Below are 13,438 nucleotides of genomic sequence, written 5' to 3'. Positions count from 1 at the left end.
TGGTATACATCAAATCTAGCCCTGTTACGTCTTCTTTTTTCGTTTTCCTTAACTTTCCCACAAGGAGTTGTTTTCTCCTTTTCTTTTCCACCTTTAATGGAAGGAACTATTCTTCAAATAGTAGCCAAACACCAAAAGCTGGTTAAAGGAATATATAACATTCTCTTTCAACATCAACTTTACTTTGCCATACTCCCTCAGTTGCATTTTGTTTGGCATGTATAGTTTGACACGATATAAATTTTTAAAAGTAAATAAAAAATCAATGGTATAAAGTATGTCATAATATTTGTGTGATGTAGACTTTTTAAAATTTGTAATTTTAAATATGTTATAATATGTGTGCGGCTATAAAACCTTTTCATTAAGAAAATATAAGTATATATTATTCCTTTTTTAAACAGATTACTAGAAAATAGAGTAACCCCCTGTTTGGATGGTGGTTTCCCGTGGTTCATTAATGTATGGTTTTCTATGAAACCATGTTTGTTTCCATTGTTCTTAAAATTATATGGTATGGTGTTGTAAATCCGTAGTTCATTCCATGGTTATATAACCATGAAAAGTCCCAATTTTTGTAATCACGGATTTGATGGTTTTTCCGTAGTTATGTATTTCATTTCTCCATTATACCTCACCCTACCACTCACCCCCACCCCACCCTCGCTACTCACCCCTACCCTGCCCTATCACCGACCCCCACGCCCAACTACCCCACTCCTGTGCCACCCATCCCACCACCCCAACCACCAACCACTACCCCTCACCACCGCCCAACCCCACCCCACAACAACTCACCCCCACCCTCATCCCACAACCACCTACCTCACACCACCCACCCCTCCACCACCACCCCCCACCCACTACCCCTCACCACCACCCAACCCCACTCCCACAACCACTCACCCCCACCCTACCACCCACTACCCCCACCCTCATCCCACAATCACCCACCTTACACCATCCACCCCTCCACCACCCCCACCCACTACCTACTTATTTTTTAAAGTTCCTATTTTATTCTTTACCTGAGTTTTATTAATATATATAAATTAATTTCTAATTAAGAGTTAAGGGTATTTTAGTAAACTTACAAGTTATTATACAAACACATACAAATAAACCAAACAATACAAATGTTATTAAACCATAACGAACAATACAGTCTATCCAAACATTGTGTTCATTAATACAGTACAATAAAATACAACACCATACTGTATCATACCATACTGTACATTAATGAACCACGGGAAACAACCATCCAAACAGAGGGTAAGTGAAACAAAGGAAGTACCTAAAAGTTAATAAACAACATGAACTTTAACTTGGAAGAGAGATTGGTAAGGAAGAAAATATATGTCTAATTTAGTTATTAACAGAATTATTATAGTGTAATTTTAATTCGTTAAGCTCATCAACCAAATTATTTGCAAAAACACAAGCCCAAAAGCTTAAAAAATTGGCAATTATCTAGTTGAAAAATAATGTTGACCAACTCAATTGTTTTATCGTGCACTTTTTTTTTCTTTGAACCATTAAGATAAAAGAAGAATTTCCTTTTCTTAATCTCTCTGTTTTTTTTCAATTTGCTGTTACTTTTAAAAATATTATATATAAATAAAGCAATAAAAAAGTGTACTTCAGAAAAACCAAAGGGACCCAATGGAAGGAGGAGGATATTCCTCATAATTTGAGAGCTGAAATTTGAAGATACGAACCATCATTCTGTCACCACCTTCCTCCACGCCTTCTTTCTTTTCTTTTTATTTTCACATCCTTTTGTATTAAAATAGGATTTAGTTATGCACCTTTTCTTTTAGCATTCACCAACTTTTCCTATTCTTTGAGCAACATTAAAAAATGTTTTTTTTATATTTTTTTTTTTATTTTCTCTACCCGGTATCCGGTAAATTCGGATCCCATATTAGGGTGAATTTTGGTGGCAGCGCTCCCGAGATGCTTTTTTCCGTTCCTAATGCTCGAATTCGAAATCTCTGATTAAGGATGTAGAAATCCCAGTCATTCCATAGCAGCTCATGTCGGTAACATTAAAGAATGATTTTAAAACATGAATGATGAATTAGTTGTAACTTCAAATTATTTTATTTTGTTTTATTGTTCTCATTTGGGAATTTTGTCGGTAACCACGGAACCACGAATTCAAATAAGGGGATTAAAAAAAAACAAAAAACTTTATGAGTCCTATTCTTTGAGTAACATTAAAAAATGATTAGTTTTTTTTTTAGTTTCTACCCGGTATCCGGTACTCGCATTAGAAGTTCGGATCCCATATTAGGGTCCATTTTGAGGGCAGCGCTCCCAACATGCTTTTGTCCATTCCTAGTGCTTGAATTCTAAACCTCTGATTAAGGATGGAGGAACCCTAGTCATCCCAGAGCAACTCATGTCGGTAACATTAAAGAATGATTTTAAAACATGAATGATGAATTAGTTGTAACTTCAAATTATTTTATTTTGTTTTATTGTTCTCATTTGGGAATTTTGTCGGTAACCACGGAACCACGAATTCAAATAAGGGGATTAAGAAAAAAACACAAACTTTATGAGCTCCTATATAGTTATATGTTTGGCATTGATTGTTCTTTTTATTATGTATCGTTTTTGCCAATTAACGTCTGAAAAAAGATAGTCAGCTAAAATAATAAAATTAGGGGGTACTTTAGCAAATATTATTGATAACGAAAAGAGAAATAAAATGTTTGGGAAAACCTGCTTTATTTTAAAATTTTTCAGTTTCTTGTCAAATTCTTTTTATGTTCTTTTTATAACAAAAAAATGGCAATTAGTGTAAACTAAGCATTTCCCTCCCTGAAGTAAAATTGACAGAATATTGATGTAACAATTACTTCAGGGACCAAAAAGTGGAACTTAGAAGACATAATAGTCGACAAAACATTTTATGCATTTGTCTGAAAAAGTGTTATGTATGTTGTTTACTGAGCAAAAAAAACTTAAAAAGGTATAAGATATTTTATTAATAAAAGATGTTTCATCATCCAATATTTGAGATTTATATCAACATGCTAAACATTAATCATGCTACTATAATTAAACCTCATGAAATTTTTCTATCATGCTGCTAACCAGCCATCTTGTAAATCTAATTAGTAAAAAAACAAGAAGGCATTATCTAAAGAAAATGCTGATTCAAAAACCAAATCCAATATTTAACAATAATAAAATGATAAAAGCCATTGATAAAGATATAGAGAACAAATATATTTATGTTAAGCTCGAAATTCATTGTCACAAAAGAGAAATGGTACGATAGTATCGACATGCGCTAATTTAAAATCTTGAATCCGTCGCTCGTTAAGAATTACAAACAAGAATAGTGGAAAGCATTGGTGTTCAGCAACTGAAAGAAATGGGCTTTGCTAAAGCATTCAATTTGATTCCACCTGGGCCTTCAAAAAAATTTGACCTGGGTTTGGGCTTGGGCTTTTTTCAAAATAATGATCTGCTGCCAACTGATGGGCTATAGAACCTTGTGCTATATTTCTTCTTAGGCTTACCACAAATGCATTGGCATTCATACCCCATAATATTACCAAAACAAGAAAACAATCCACTTGACCCACGTGCATGCCTCCTTGTGTGACGACCGGTCGATTGGTAGCTGCTCGAGGCGTTCCCCCGGTCGTATACTGGCGGCAATTCTGTCCGCCACCTCTCGAGTTTGGACCTGAGCCCCTCGACGCTCTCGTCCAAACTCCAACCATCCAAAACTGAGCTTTGTTGATCATCCAATGGGTATTTCTTTTCAGCCACAGCCACTGCCGCTGCGACCTCAGATGCTGAAGGCCCAATTTCTGAGTCAGTCCAATGATGAGGATTTCCCTTGATTGGGCCTCCAAATACAAATTTTCCATTGTGTACCGGCCCTTTTGGGCCTCCAAACTCATATCCACTATAATTTGGAATGGGCTTTCCTATGACCGTTATTGGCTCTTTGGGCTCAACTTGTTTATCACCACCAGCATCCAATAAGCCTTTGGGCTTTGTGAGAGATTTTTCATCAACTACTTTAGTTGTTGATGGGTCATAGGCAGGTTTCTTTTCATTAGTGGGCTTGTCTTTGTTTTCAAGCTCTAAAGCTATAAGTTTGAGCTTGGGCTTATTATCTTCTTTAGGCCCATTATTATAAAGAGATGACTCCTTGCTTACAACTGAGTCACTAAGAACTGAGCCTGCCCTACCGTTTTTACCTTTGGGCTTTGATTTCTCTTTTAATTCTGCACCACTTATCACAGAACTTGCTTTGCCTTTCTTTTTCACCATCATTTGGGGTGGAGGCTCCAAAGAAATACTAAGAATTGAGCTTTCTTTGTCATAATTTGCCTTCTTCTTTTTTGAGGGTTTTGCAACTTTTGAACTATTAGCCTTTGGAACATCATCATCGAACTTGACGCGTTCGCTACGTTCACTCTTTGTACGTAACAATATTGGTTTTATAGTGGTCGCATTGTTATTGGTATATATAGTGGTCACATTGTTATTGGTATTGTTGTTGTTGATGTTGTTGTTGTTGTTGTTGGTGGTGGTGGTGGTTTTATCAGCAATTGTTTTCTGGCTATGGTGAGTGAGCTGTTCTTCTTCCATCAAATCGCGATATCCAACTGCTGACTTGTTTAATTCGGTATATAACGGCATACTTCTCATTGTACTATCTAGTAATGCAACACCAATGTTCAATATCCCTTGAGGTCGCCCTGATGGACGGCGTACCTAAACCAAAATAGATCCACTTTTTAAATTTTTAATTACATAAATTTCGATGAAAGAAAATATTTTGAATCGTAATTAGGTTATACACCAATCACAATATGAACCAATTAATCAATATCTTTAACAACTCAATCAAACAACATTTTATAAGCAAATGTGTGAAAATCTTTCATTTGTCAGGGATGATAAATGAAACTATCTATTGCAATTATAAAACATATAAGGTCATAACAAAAAAAGTTCCTTGACACCAAATTTTGGGAAAGAGAGATATAAATACATTTTATAAATGTGATATATAGTGAAATTAAAAGGAAAGAGGGAAGAATGAAGTAACAATTTACATGCATGCATGCAATTTTACGTACGCAAGTTAAACAAAAATTCCAATGTCACACACACAAAAAGGGAGAAAACAAGAAAAACAAAATAAGGAGATAAACTAAATGAACAAATTAAACCTGAAGTGCAACAAAACGCATGCCAAGATGATGAGGATGATGATTATGGTGAGTCCGAGCCGGAGGAGGGATGAGATTTCCGACGAGGACGCGAACGGAGCCAATGAGAGAATCCTTAAACCAATGGCCACAATGAATCTCTATTTGTACGGCTGAGGTATCTTGCCGGAGAAACTCCTCATCCACCCGAAAAACAAATTTATCGTTCCAAGTAGGGTTGTTGCCACCTTCAACATCCACCGCGGTGGTTAGCTTCCGTGTAGGGTGGACCCACACCGTGGCGTAGGTTTTCATCTTCTTGGAAATTGGTTCCAAATCCTGAGCGGAGATGATGTTTATTTCCAAGAGTTGGAACGGTTTCAAGACCCCCATTTTGAATATTTATGTCCTTTAATGAGGAAATATTGTTCGTGAGAATCCTGGTGGTGGAACGAGGAGGCTTCGCTCGTCGTCCCCTTGAAAGGAACGGCGAGGGAAATCGGGAAAGGAAGAGAGGAGGAGGAGGAGGAGGAGGATGGTAAAGTCTCGCGGAGAGAACATTAACACATTGTTACAAAGGAAGAAGATATGTTTTGAAATAATGTGTGTATTTTTTTGGCCATAAGGTTCTTCAACCCTTTTTATTGTAGAAATTAAGTTTTTTGTTCCTTGGATAAATGTCAATTGTGGCCTTTTCGCATCTGAGTACTAAGCGTATTTAATTTTTAATTTATCAAAATGTTATGTCCGTTTACTTGTGAAAATCTCTCAAATCTAACGAATTTACTAGCTACACTATATGCATATCATCCATATGGTTATGATATTTGTGAGGGTAATATACTAATATAGTTTAAAATATAATCTGAATATAACACTTCTGGTTTGAAGTATAACCACACACGAACCAGAATTTGCGACTAATATATAATTAGACCCGTTTATTATTTGTGATCCTTCCAACTTGATAAGTAAAGAAATATTAAAACAACATGGACTGATGGACCTTTTGTTATAGGGAAAAGTCTTTGTCATATGTGTAAATTTTATAAATACAATCTTTGTTTTTAGAAAGTCTCGTTTATACATATTGAGCAATAAGAAACACTACGTCTTTATGCATCCAGGATCCAGGATCCAGCAATGAAATTAAAGACGTAGCTTTCCTACACAAATAATAAAATTAATGGTAATTACATTACTATAATCTAGTGATATCGCGACGAGAGTTTTCCATGCAATAATAATCAGTTCAATGCTCAGAATCTCAGTATATTCTTTTCCCTTATCCTAATGTAATATCTTTTTATTTTATTAAAAATGTAAAAAGGTAACTAATTGTCTCGGATAGCTTGTGTGGTTGACTAGTTGAAAAAGAGTTCACATTTCATAAGCATCATGTGGAAAACATATATAGTGATTTATAGTACTTTGATATAGTTTATAGTAATTCTTTTTTTAAAGAATAAGAAATGAACTTCTGAATTTATACGAGAGTTAGGTGCATTGACAAATTTAGAACTTTAACATTCTTTTGAGGACCAAGAGAATAATTTTAACCAGAAATTAAATTTGATTATCTTTCCTATTTATTCATTCATCAAACAAAACTAAAGGGCGCGGGGGGTTGAAACTTGCAACTGTGCCATTTAGGGCTCGTTTGGTATGATAGATAGAGAAAAATAGTCCTGGGATAAAAATTAGTACCGTCTTATCCTACGTTTGGTTGGGAAAAAAACTCGGGATAACTAATCCCGGGATTAGTTATCCCAGGATTAAAGTGTTTTTTTATCCCACCTTGAGGGTGGAATAACTAATCCCGGGATTAGTTATCCCGGGATAAGTTGTTTCCAACCAAACGAGCCCTTATAGTTGGAGTATAATTATATAGTACACAAGTTTCTTTTAATAAAATATACCCTACATAAGATCTTGAAATCATTGATGAGAACGAGACAAATTTCTTTATCAAATAGAGCACAAAACCAGGAAACACTTCACTCATCAACTCATTGCATTTATTATTCATGGTTCAACCTCTAACCCACCTCAAAATAATACTGTAAAAATTAAGGGGGATCATCATTTTATGGGCAGCTTACTACATATTTAGCAACTATATGAAATGTAATAGCGAAATAATCATTCTTTTGGCGCAACAAAAAATAATTGAACAAAAATAATCCTAATTAAAATACGAAAGAATTATCAAAACGACTACCATTTTGCTCCCTTGGTGACTCGAACCACAAGTCATATCCAAGAAAGGTAGTTTCAAGTATTTTGGGTCCATAATCCAAGGAGACGGGGAGATTGATAAGCATGTTGCACATTGTATTGTGGGTGGGATGGGTGAACCGGAGGCTCGAATCTGGGGTACTGTGCTATAAGAATGTGACACTAAAGCTTAAAGGTAAATTTTACAGAGTGGTGGTTAGACCGAATTTGTTGTATGGAACGGAGGCGCTCAAGCATCGGTCACCAAGATTGCCCATGTAGTAAGAGATGAGGATGCTAGGATGCTCAGATAGATGTGTGGGCATACTAGGAGGAGGAATATGATTCAGAATGAAGTTATACAGGGCAAGGTGGAAGTGGCTTCCGTGGTAGATAAGATGAGGGAAGCGAGGTTGAGATGGTTCGAGCATGAGAGAAGAGGAGGGTGTGTGGATGTGTCGATAAGGAGGTGTGAGAGGTTGGCTATAACAGTGAGGAGTTAGGAGGGAGGTAGAGATAGCCGAAAAAGGAAAGAATCGTTGGATTAGACAAGACATGAAACGACTTCAGCTTATGAGCACATGGCCCTAGGTAGAAAGGTGTGAAGGTCGAAGATTAGGCTAGAAGGTTAGTAGATAGTTGAGTGTTCTTCTAATTAGCAGTTTTAGTTAGTAATGGCGTAGTTTCAGTTAGTAATTGTGTAGTTTCTTTTCCCCCATTATGTATTAGATTGGAGGTGAAGGCCGCTTACCACCTGAACAACCCCTTTTGTCAAATATTTTTTCACATTAAAAATGACTAAACTTGAATGATTTTGAAAGATAATGGCTAAAACCTAATTAGCGTTTCAAAAATGACTATTTGCCTTTTTCTTCCCCTTAAAATATCCACTTTATCCAAATTGGGTCCATAGACTCAAATGCCATTTCCCTTTTATTTATTTTCATATTTCACTTCAATTACTTATTTTTTGTAGAAGTCAAAAGCACAGTATGGTAGCCACAAGCCCACAACTGCACGTGAACACTTTAATTACAAAACTTTGTTTATTTTTTTAATTCTTATTTTATTTTTTTATTACAATTTCCACAATATTTTCAGTCAAGCTTTGGGAATAGAAAGTCCAAAAAAAAAGAGAGAAGATTCTACTAACTTGGATAAGACTCCTACTTTTTATCACTCAATTGTCAAATTTTCCTTCTTTCATGGTGCTACACTCCACAACTTGATTATTTTTCTTGCAATTCTTCACCTGCACACTTTTTTCTTTTATGGTTATTTATATTCAGTCAAAAATCCAATAATCTTGATAGAAAATCATTCAGTAGAGCTCAATCTGATTGGAATTTAGAAGGGTTATCTTGAAATACTTCAATTTGTTCTAATCTTGAAAAAGTGTACAGCTTAAAGGTGACATCTTTATCTTCCCATAAGCAAGAAAGTTCAAAATGTTGCCTAAAGAACCATCATTTTGTATATATAATCCTGATGATGGTGTTGAAGGAATGATGGAAAATCAAGATTTAATGAGGTCTGTGACAATAGGGGAAAGTATATTAGATATAGGTAGTTGTGATTTTAGTTTTGGAAATAGGGAAATGGGATTAATTGAGGAAGATGAAAATGAAGAAGTTGAAAAAGAAAAAGAAAGTGAACCAGTAATTAATTCAATGTATCTTGCTACTGGATTTGGGGTTGATGGAAATGGTGTAAATAGTGGTGGAGTTGACTTTGCACCTTTAGATTTTGATGGAAATGGAGATGCTGAGGAATATTATAAGAGGGTTCTTAAAGAAGATCCCTCTAATCCTTTGTTTTTGAGGAATTATGCTCAACTTTTACAGGTGAGTTTTTTTTTTTTCCCTGTTCCTTTAGAAAATTTTGTTTTTTAGTCAACTTGTTTGATTCCATGTGTAAGTTCCTTTGGAGTTTGTATAGTTGTAATGATAAGTTTCTTCAAGGGTTCTATAGCTGCAAAGTTCGGATTCTAATTGGTTAACTGCTGTCACCTCTTTGGAATTTATCTCATCATTGGCTTCTAGTTGTTGAAGGGGAGCCCTGGAGAAAGTAAAGTTGTATGTGTGTGAACTAGGAGTGGCAAACGGGTGGGTCAGATCGGATATGGGTGGGTCAAAAATGGGTTAAACAAAAAGGGATAAAATATCCGACCTGCCCATATTTATCCCAGATAAAAAAATGGGTTAACTTATTGATAATATGTGTGTAAATATTATCCGTGGCTTCAGGAATAGTCAGGTGAAAACACAAGCTAAAAGCCAAAATAAGCTTAGACTCCCAGAAAGCAAAAACTCATGAAATAACAAGCAGACAGATGAGTGTTGATAATAGGCATATCCATATTATGCATTGGATATCCATTTTTTAGTGGATAATATGGATAATATCCATATTTGATCCATTTTTAAGAAGTCGATTATCCAACCCATATTTAATGGGTCGGATTGGATGGTTACTTGTTTTCTTTAACCATTTTGCTAGCCCTAGTGTGAACCTAGGTCATGGGTTTAAGCTGTGGAATTAACCACTGTTGCTTGCGTCAGGGTAGGCTGCCTACATTTCACCTGCCTGGGTGCGGCTCTTCCCCTACCTTGCGTGAACATGGGATGTGTCGTACACTGGGCTGCGCTTTCATTGACTTCTAGCATTTGCTGTTGAGTTGCCCCTTGATAAAGTATGCCAGTTTAACGAGTATGTCAGGATAGTAACAGTAATTTGAATTACTTGCTAACAAATTAGAATCCAATGTAATCAGTTGTCTTATTTCGAAACGTTAATCCTCTACCAAGTATGATTAACAGTTTCATAACCAACTCACTGAGAGGGAAAGTGAATTCCGCTTTCATGATTTTTAGCAATGTATGGCCGTGTGAAATTTGCTAATGGTTAAAAGTGTAAAAAGCATACAAAATATCGCCTGTGTCAAATGCTCTTCCATTTGATACTTCAAAAATCTGGTCATGATAGATCTTCTTATGGTTTGGCTGGAAAAGCACACAAAACATTACATGCTTTATGTGGTGACAATTTTTCTCGATATAACTTGCTGCCATTTGGTCTATAGTCAAAGGGAGATCTTTCTGGAGCTGAACACTATTACTTTCAAGCTACACTAGCAGATCCAAAAGATGGAGAAATCTTGTCACAGTATGCTAAATTAGTGTGGGAGCTGCACCAAGATAAATATAAAGCATCGGATTACTTTGAACGTGCAGTTCATGCTTCTCCTGAAAACAGGTTATACTTGACTTAAACCTTTTTTGTCGATTGAGAGAATGAGTAATTGGTCCAATTAGATATTGATTGTAATCTGTTATTGTTTCCAGCCATGTTCTTGCAGCATATACTAGCTTTCTTTGGGATATCAATGACGATGAAAGTGAGGATGAAATGAACATGCAAAGTGATAAGACAAAGGTATTTTCCATTCTTTCTGCTTTGCCACGAGTATATACGTTTGAACTCTTTTTGACTGAAGGTTTCTTCTGGATGTGCCAGATTGAGGTACCTGAGGAAGCTACTGTATCCAGGAACCTGAATTACGAAGAAGATAACAGACCTGTTAGCTCTCCCTTACATCTTGCAGCAGGACTAGGAATCGGGGATAATATATTTAGTGGTGGATCTCCTGTTGATTATTCTGCAGCTGTACCTGATATGGACGGAAATGCTGAGGATTGCTATATTAGGATGATCAAAGAAAATCCTCATAACCCCATGCTTTTAAGAAACTATGCTAAATTTCTTAGTCAGGTGAATGTTTCTTCTTTTCTGCCTCAAATATTCTTCATTAGTACGTTTTCAACCATCATATGCTTAGACCAGCGCCCACCTGAAATGCGTATGTCCTCTTAACTTGATTAAGAGTAATTGTTCAAAGCTGCATCCATCGAGACAGTCATTCTCGTCAAGAGTGTTCAGATGGTAGACAGTTGATTTTCCGGATCAAGCTCTCTCTGAGACGTGCTTTTTAAGATTTCAACTCTTTCTCTAAATTGTACAAAATAACCACCACTTTACCCTAATTTAACACAATTGTGATGGAAAACTATATCCACTCAGTTTGAATACGAATTTTTCTTGTATATTGTGCCATTTTTTTTTTTTTTTTTGATGAAATAAGATGTTGTATTAGGAAGGCATCGAGTAGATGCATGTTACATACACAAAAGAATCATGGTTAACTCCTGAGAACAAAAACTTCAAATCTAAATCAGGGAGTTAACCAGAAAGCAAAAATATGGTCTCTAAGCCATATTGATGGAGCTAATGAAGTCTAAAAGGGGTAATATGTCATTTACAGGGGATAGATTGCTCCAACTGAAAACACTAAAAAGACGGAAAGATTTTAGACTACTGCTTGGAGTTGAGATACCATCAAAACATCTGCGATTCCTTTCCTTCCAAACACTCAAAAAGATACCTGCACGAATCATCTGCCAGGTGTTCTTGATGGAACTATCAACTTCTTTTAGGTTCCAACTTTCCACTGCTTCTTTGACATTCTGGTCACTTAAGATCTATACAAATGCTACAACAGTTTCGAGTGTACTTATCAGAACTTGATAATTCAAGGAAAAACTCTAAGCTGTCATTGTTGATAAAACATTTTATCCTTTCTCATGTTTGTTGTTGGACCTGCAGTCCAAGGGAGACCTACAAGGTGCAGAAGAATATTATTCACGTGCAATACTAGCGGATCCTACTGATGGAGAAACTATTTCACATTATGCTATGTTGACTTGGCAACTTCATCATGACAAATATAAAGCATCCTCATACTTTAAGAGGGCAGTTCAAGCTTCTCCAGAAGACAGGTAATGTTGACTTGAGGTCCCTCTCTTTTTATTCAGAACACTTCAAATAAAATAAAAAATATCAACTTCATTGCCTAAAGAATATCCTACTCATTTTGTCACTAAAAAATGGTTTTTAGAGATTTATGTGATGTGAGAAATGTGCAACTATTTGATATCATTAAAAAGTTCAATGAAAAAAGATACTAATATAAGTTTGTTGGCGATCTTATGTATGATGTTCAATAGTTTGCACTTTGCATTTTACATAGTTTGTTGGGAGAAAAAGGTTTGTTGGTTGCTACTAGCCCATAAAGATCATTGTTTTCATTGTCTGACTGACTTGTTTTTTCTTTTTTCTTTCAGCGACGTGCTTGCTGCATATGCTAGATTTCTCTGGCAAATGGAGGAAGATGAAGAAGAAGAAGATGATGAAACATTAGGCAGTTACAATGGAGCACCGCTTCTTCAAGGAATTGTGGCTGCAAATGCATAAATCCCGACAATGAATGGAGTCATAACCCAGCTTCCAGTTTCTCCTTTTTGCCAATAGTAATCATAATAATAGCTTTTTCTTGAGTTTTTCGTTAAATTTGAAGACTTAATGCTTCCTCTTGTTGTGGAGATCAAGCATTCAAGATTGAGACACGTTTTAAATGGTAAATGTGGTTTATTGAGCAACAAATATGTGAACAGTAATCTTAAATCGACCCTGTATACTGTTCTTTCTGGAAATAATAGCAGGAGAATAATGGAGACTCTGTATTCATCAGGCAGTCTAATGTTGCAAGGACGGAGTTTCTGATATGAAATATTGCATTTTCCGTCACTTTTTTTGCTCCGCATTGTAGGTAATACACTGTTAGTTTCTCTACTATTGTTTACAGTTGTACCATCTTCATAAATCACAACATAGTTCCCCTACGGTTTGACATGTTAAATTTTACGTCTTACATATGAGTACAGGCGGGGTAACCAAGGGCGTAATCTAACAAACAGTCGATGAGAACCACAAACTATCTACGTTCGAAACTTACAGATGCAGAAAAAAGTCAAGTGATGTCCTTCAAATAGCTTAAATCTTGGTGGCAAAGTTAGTATCTGTACAAGTAAACAACGTCAATATCCGGTAATCAACGTGCCTGTCTTGACATCACCCTGGTATAAAAAGAATGTAGCATTTCATCCTCGCTGGATCATTTTTCTCTTTCACTT

At 35.9% G+C, this 13,438-nt stretch overlaps 2 protein-coding genes across 2 annotated transcripts; one reads left to right on the top strand and one right to left on the bottom strand.

Moving 5' to 3' along the window:
- Positions 1–3,228: 3,228 nt before the first annotated feature.
- Positions 3,229–5,800, bottom strand: LOC132068265 (uncharacterized). Its single transcript, XM_059461801.1, has 2 exons — positions 5,214–5,800; positions 3,229–4,752 (listed from the first exon to the last, which is right to left on the bottom strand). Exons 1-2 carry the CDS (start codon positions 5,583–5,585, stop codon positions 3,472–3,474), a joined length of 1,653 nt encoding a protein of 550 aa, XP_059317784.1. The 5' UTR covers positions 5,586–5,800; the 3' UTR covers positions 3,229–3,471.
- A 2,730-nt stretch (positions 5,801–8,530) lies between these two features.
- LOC132039506 (uncharacterized) lies at positions 8,531–12,999 on the top strand. Its single transcript, XM_059430002.1, has 6 exons — positions 8,531–9,253; positions 10,492–10,664; positions 10,754–10,844; positions 10,926–11,180; positions 12,072–12,244; positions 12,590–12,999. Exons 1-6 carry the CDS (start codon positions 8,858–8,860, stop codon positions 12,717–12,719), a joined length of 1,218 nt encoding a protein of 405 aa, XP_059285985.1. The 5' UTR covers positions 8,531–8,857; the 3' UTR covers positions 12,720–12,999.
- The last annotated feature ends 439 nt before the right edge of the window (positions 13,000–13,438 follow it).

The sequence above is a fragment of the Lycium ferocissimum genome, chromosome 1 (assembly GCF_029784015.1).
Source record: "Lycium ferocissimum isolate CSIRO_LF1 chromosome 1, AGI_CSIRO_Lferr_CH_V1, whole genome shotgun sequence".
Lineage (NCBI taxonomy): Eukaryota > Viridiplantae > Streptophyta > Magnoliopsida > Solanales > Solanaceae > Lycium > Lycium ferocissimum.
Note: the sequence above shows the minus strand (reverse complement) of the source record. Positions and strands in the feature narration are given on the sequence as shown.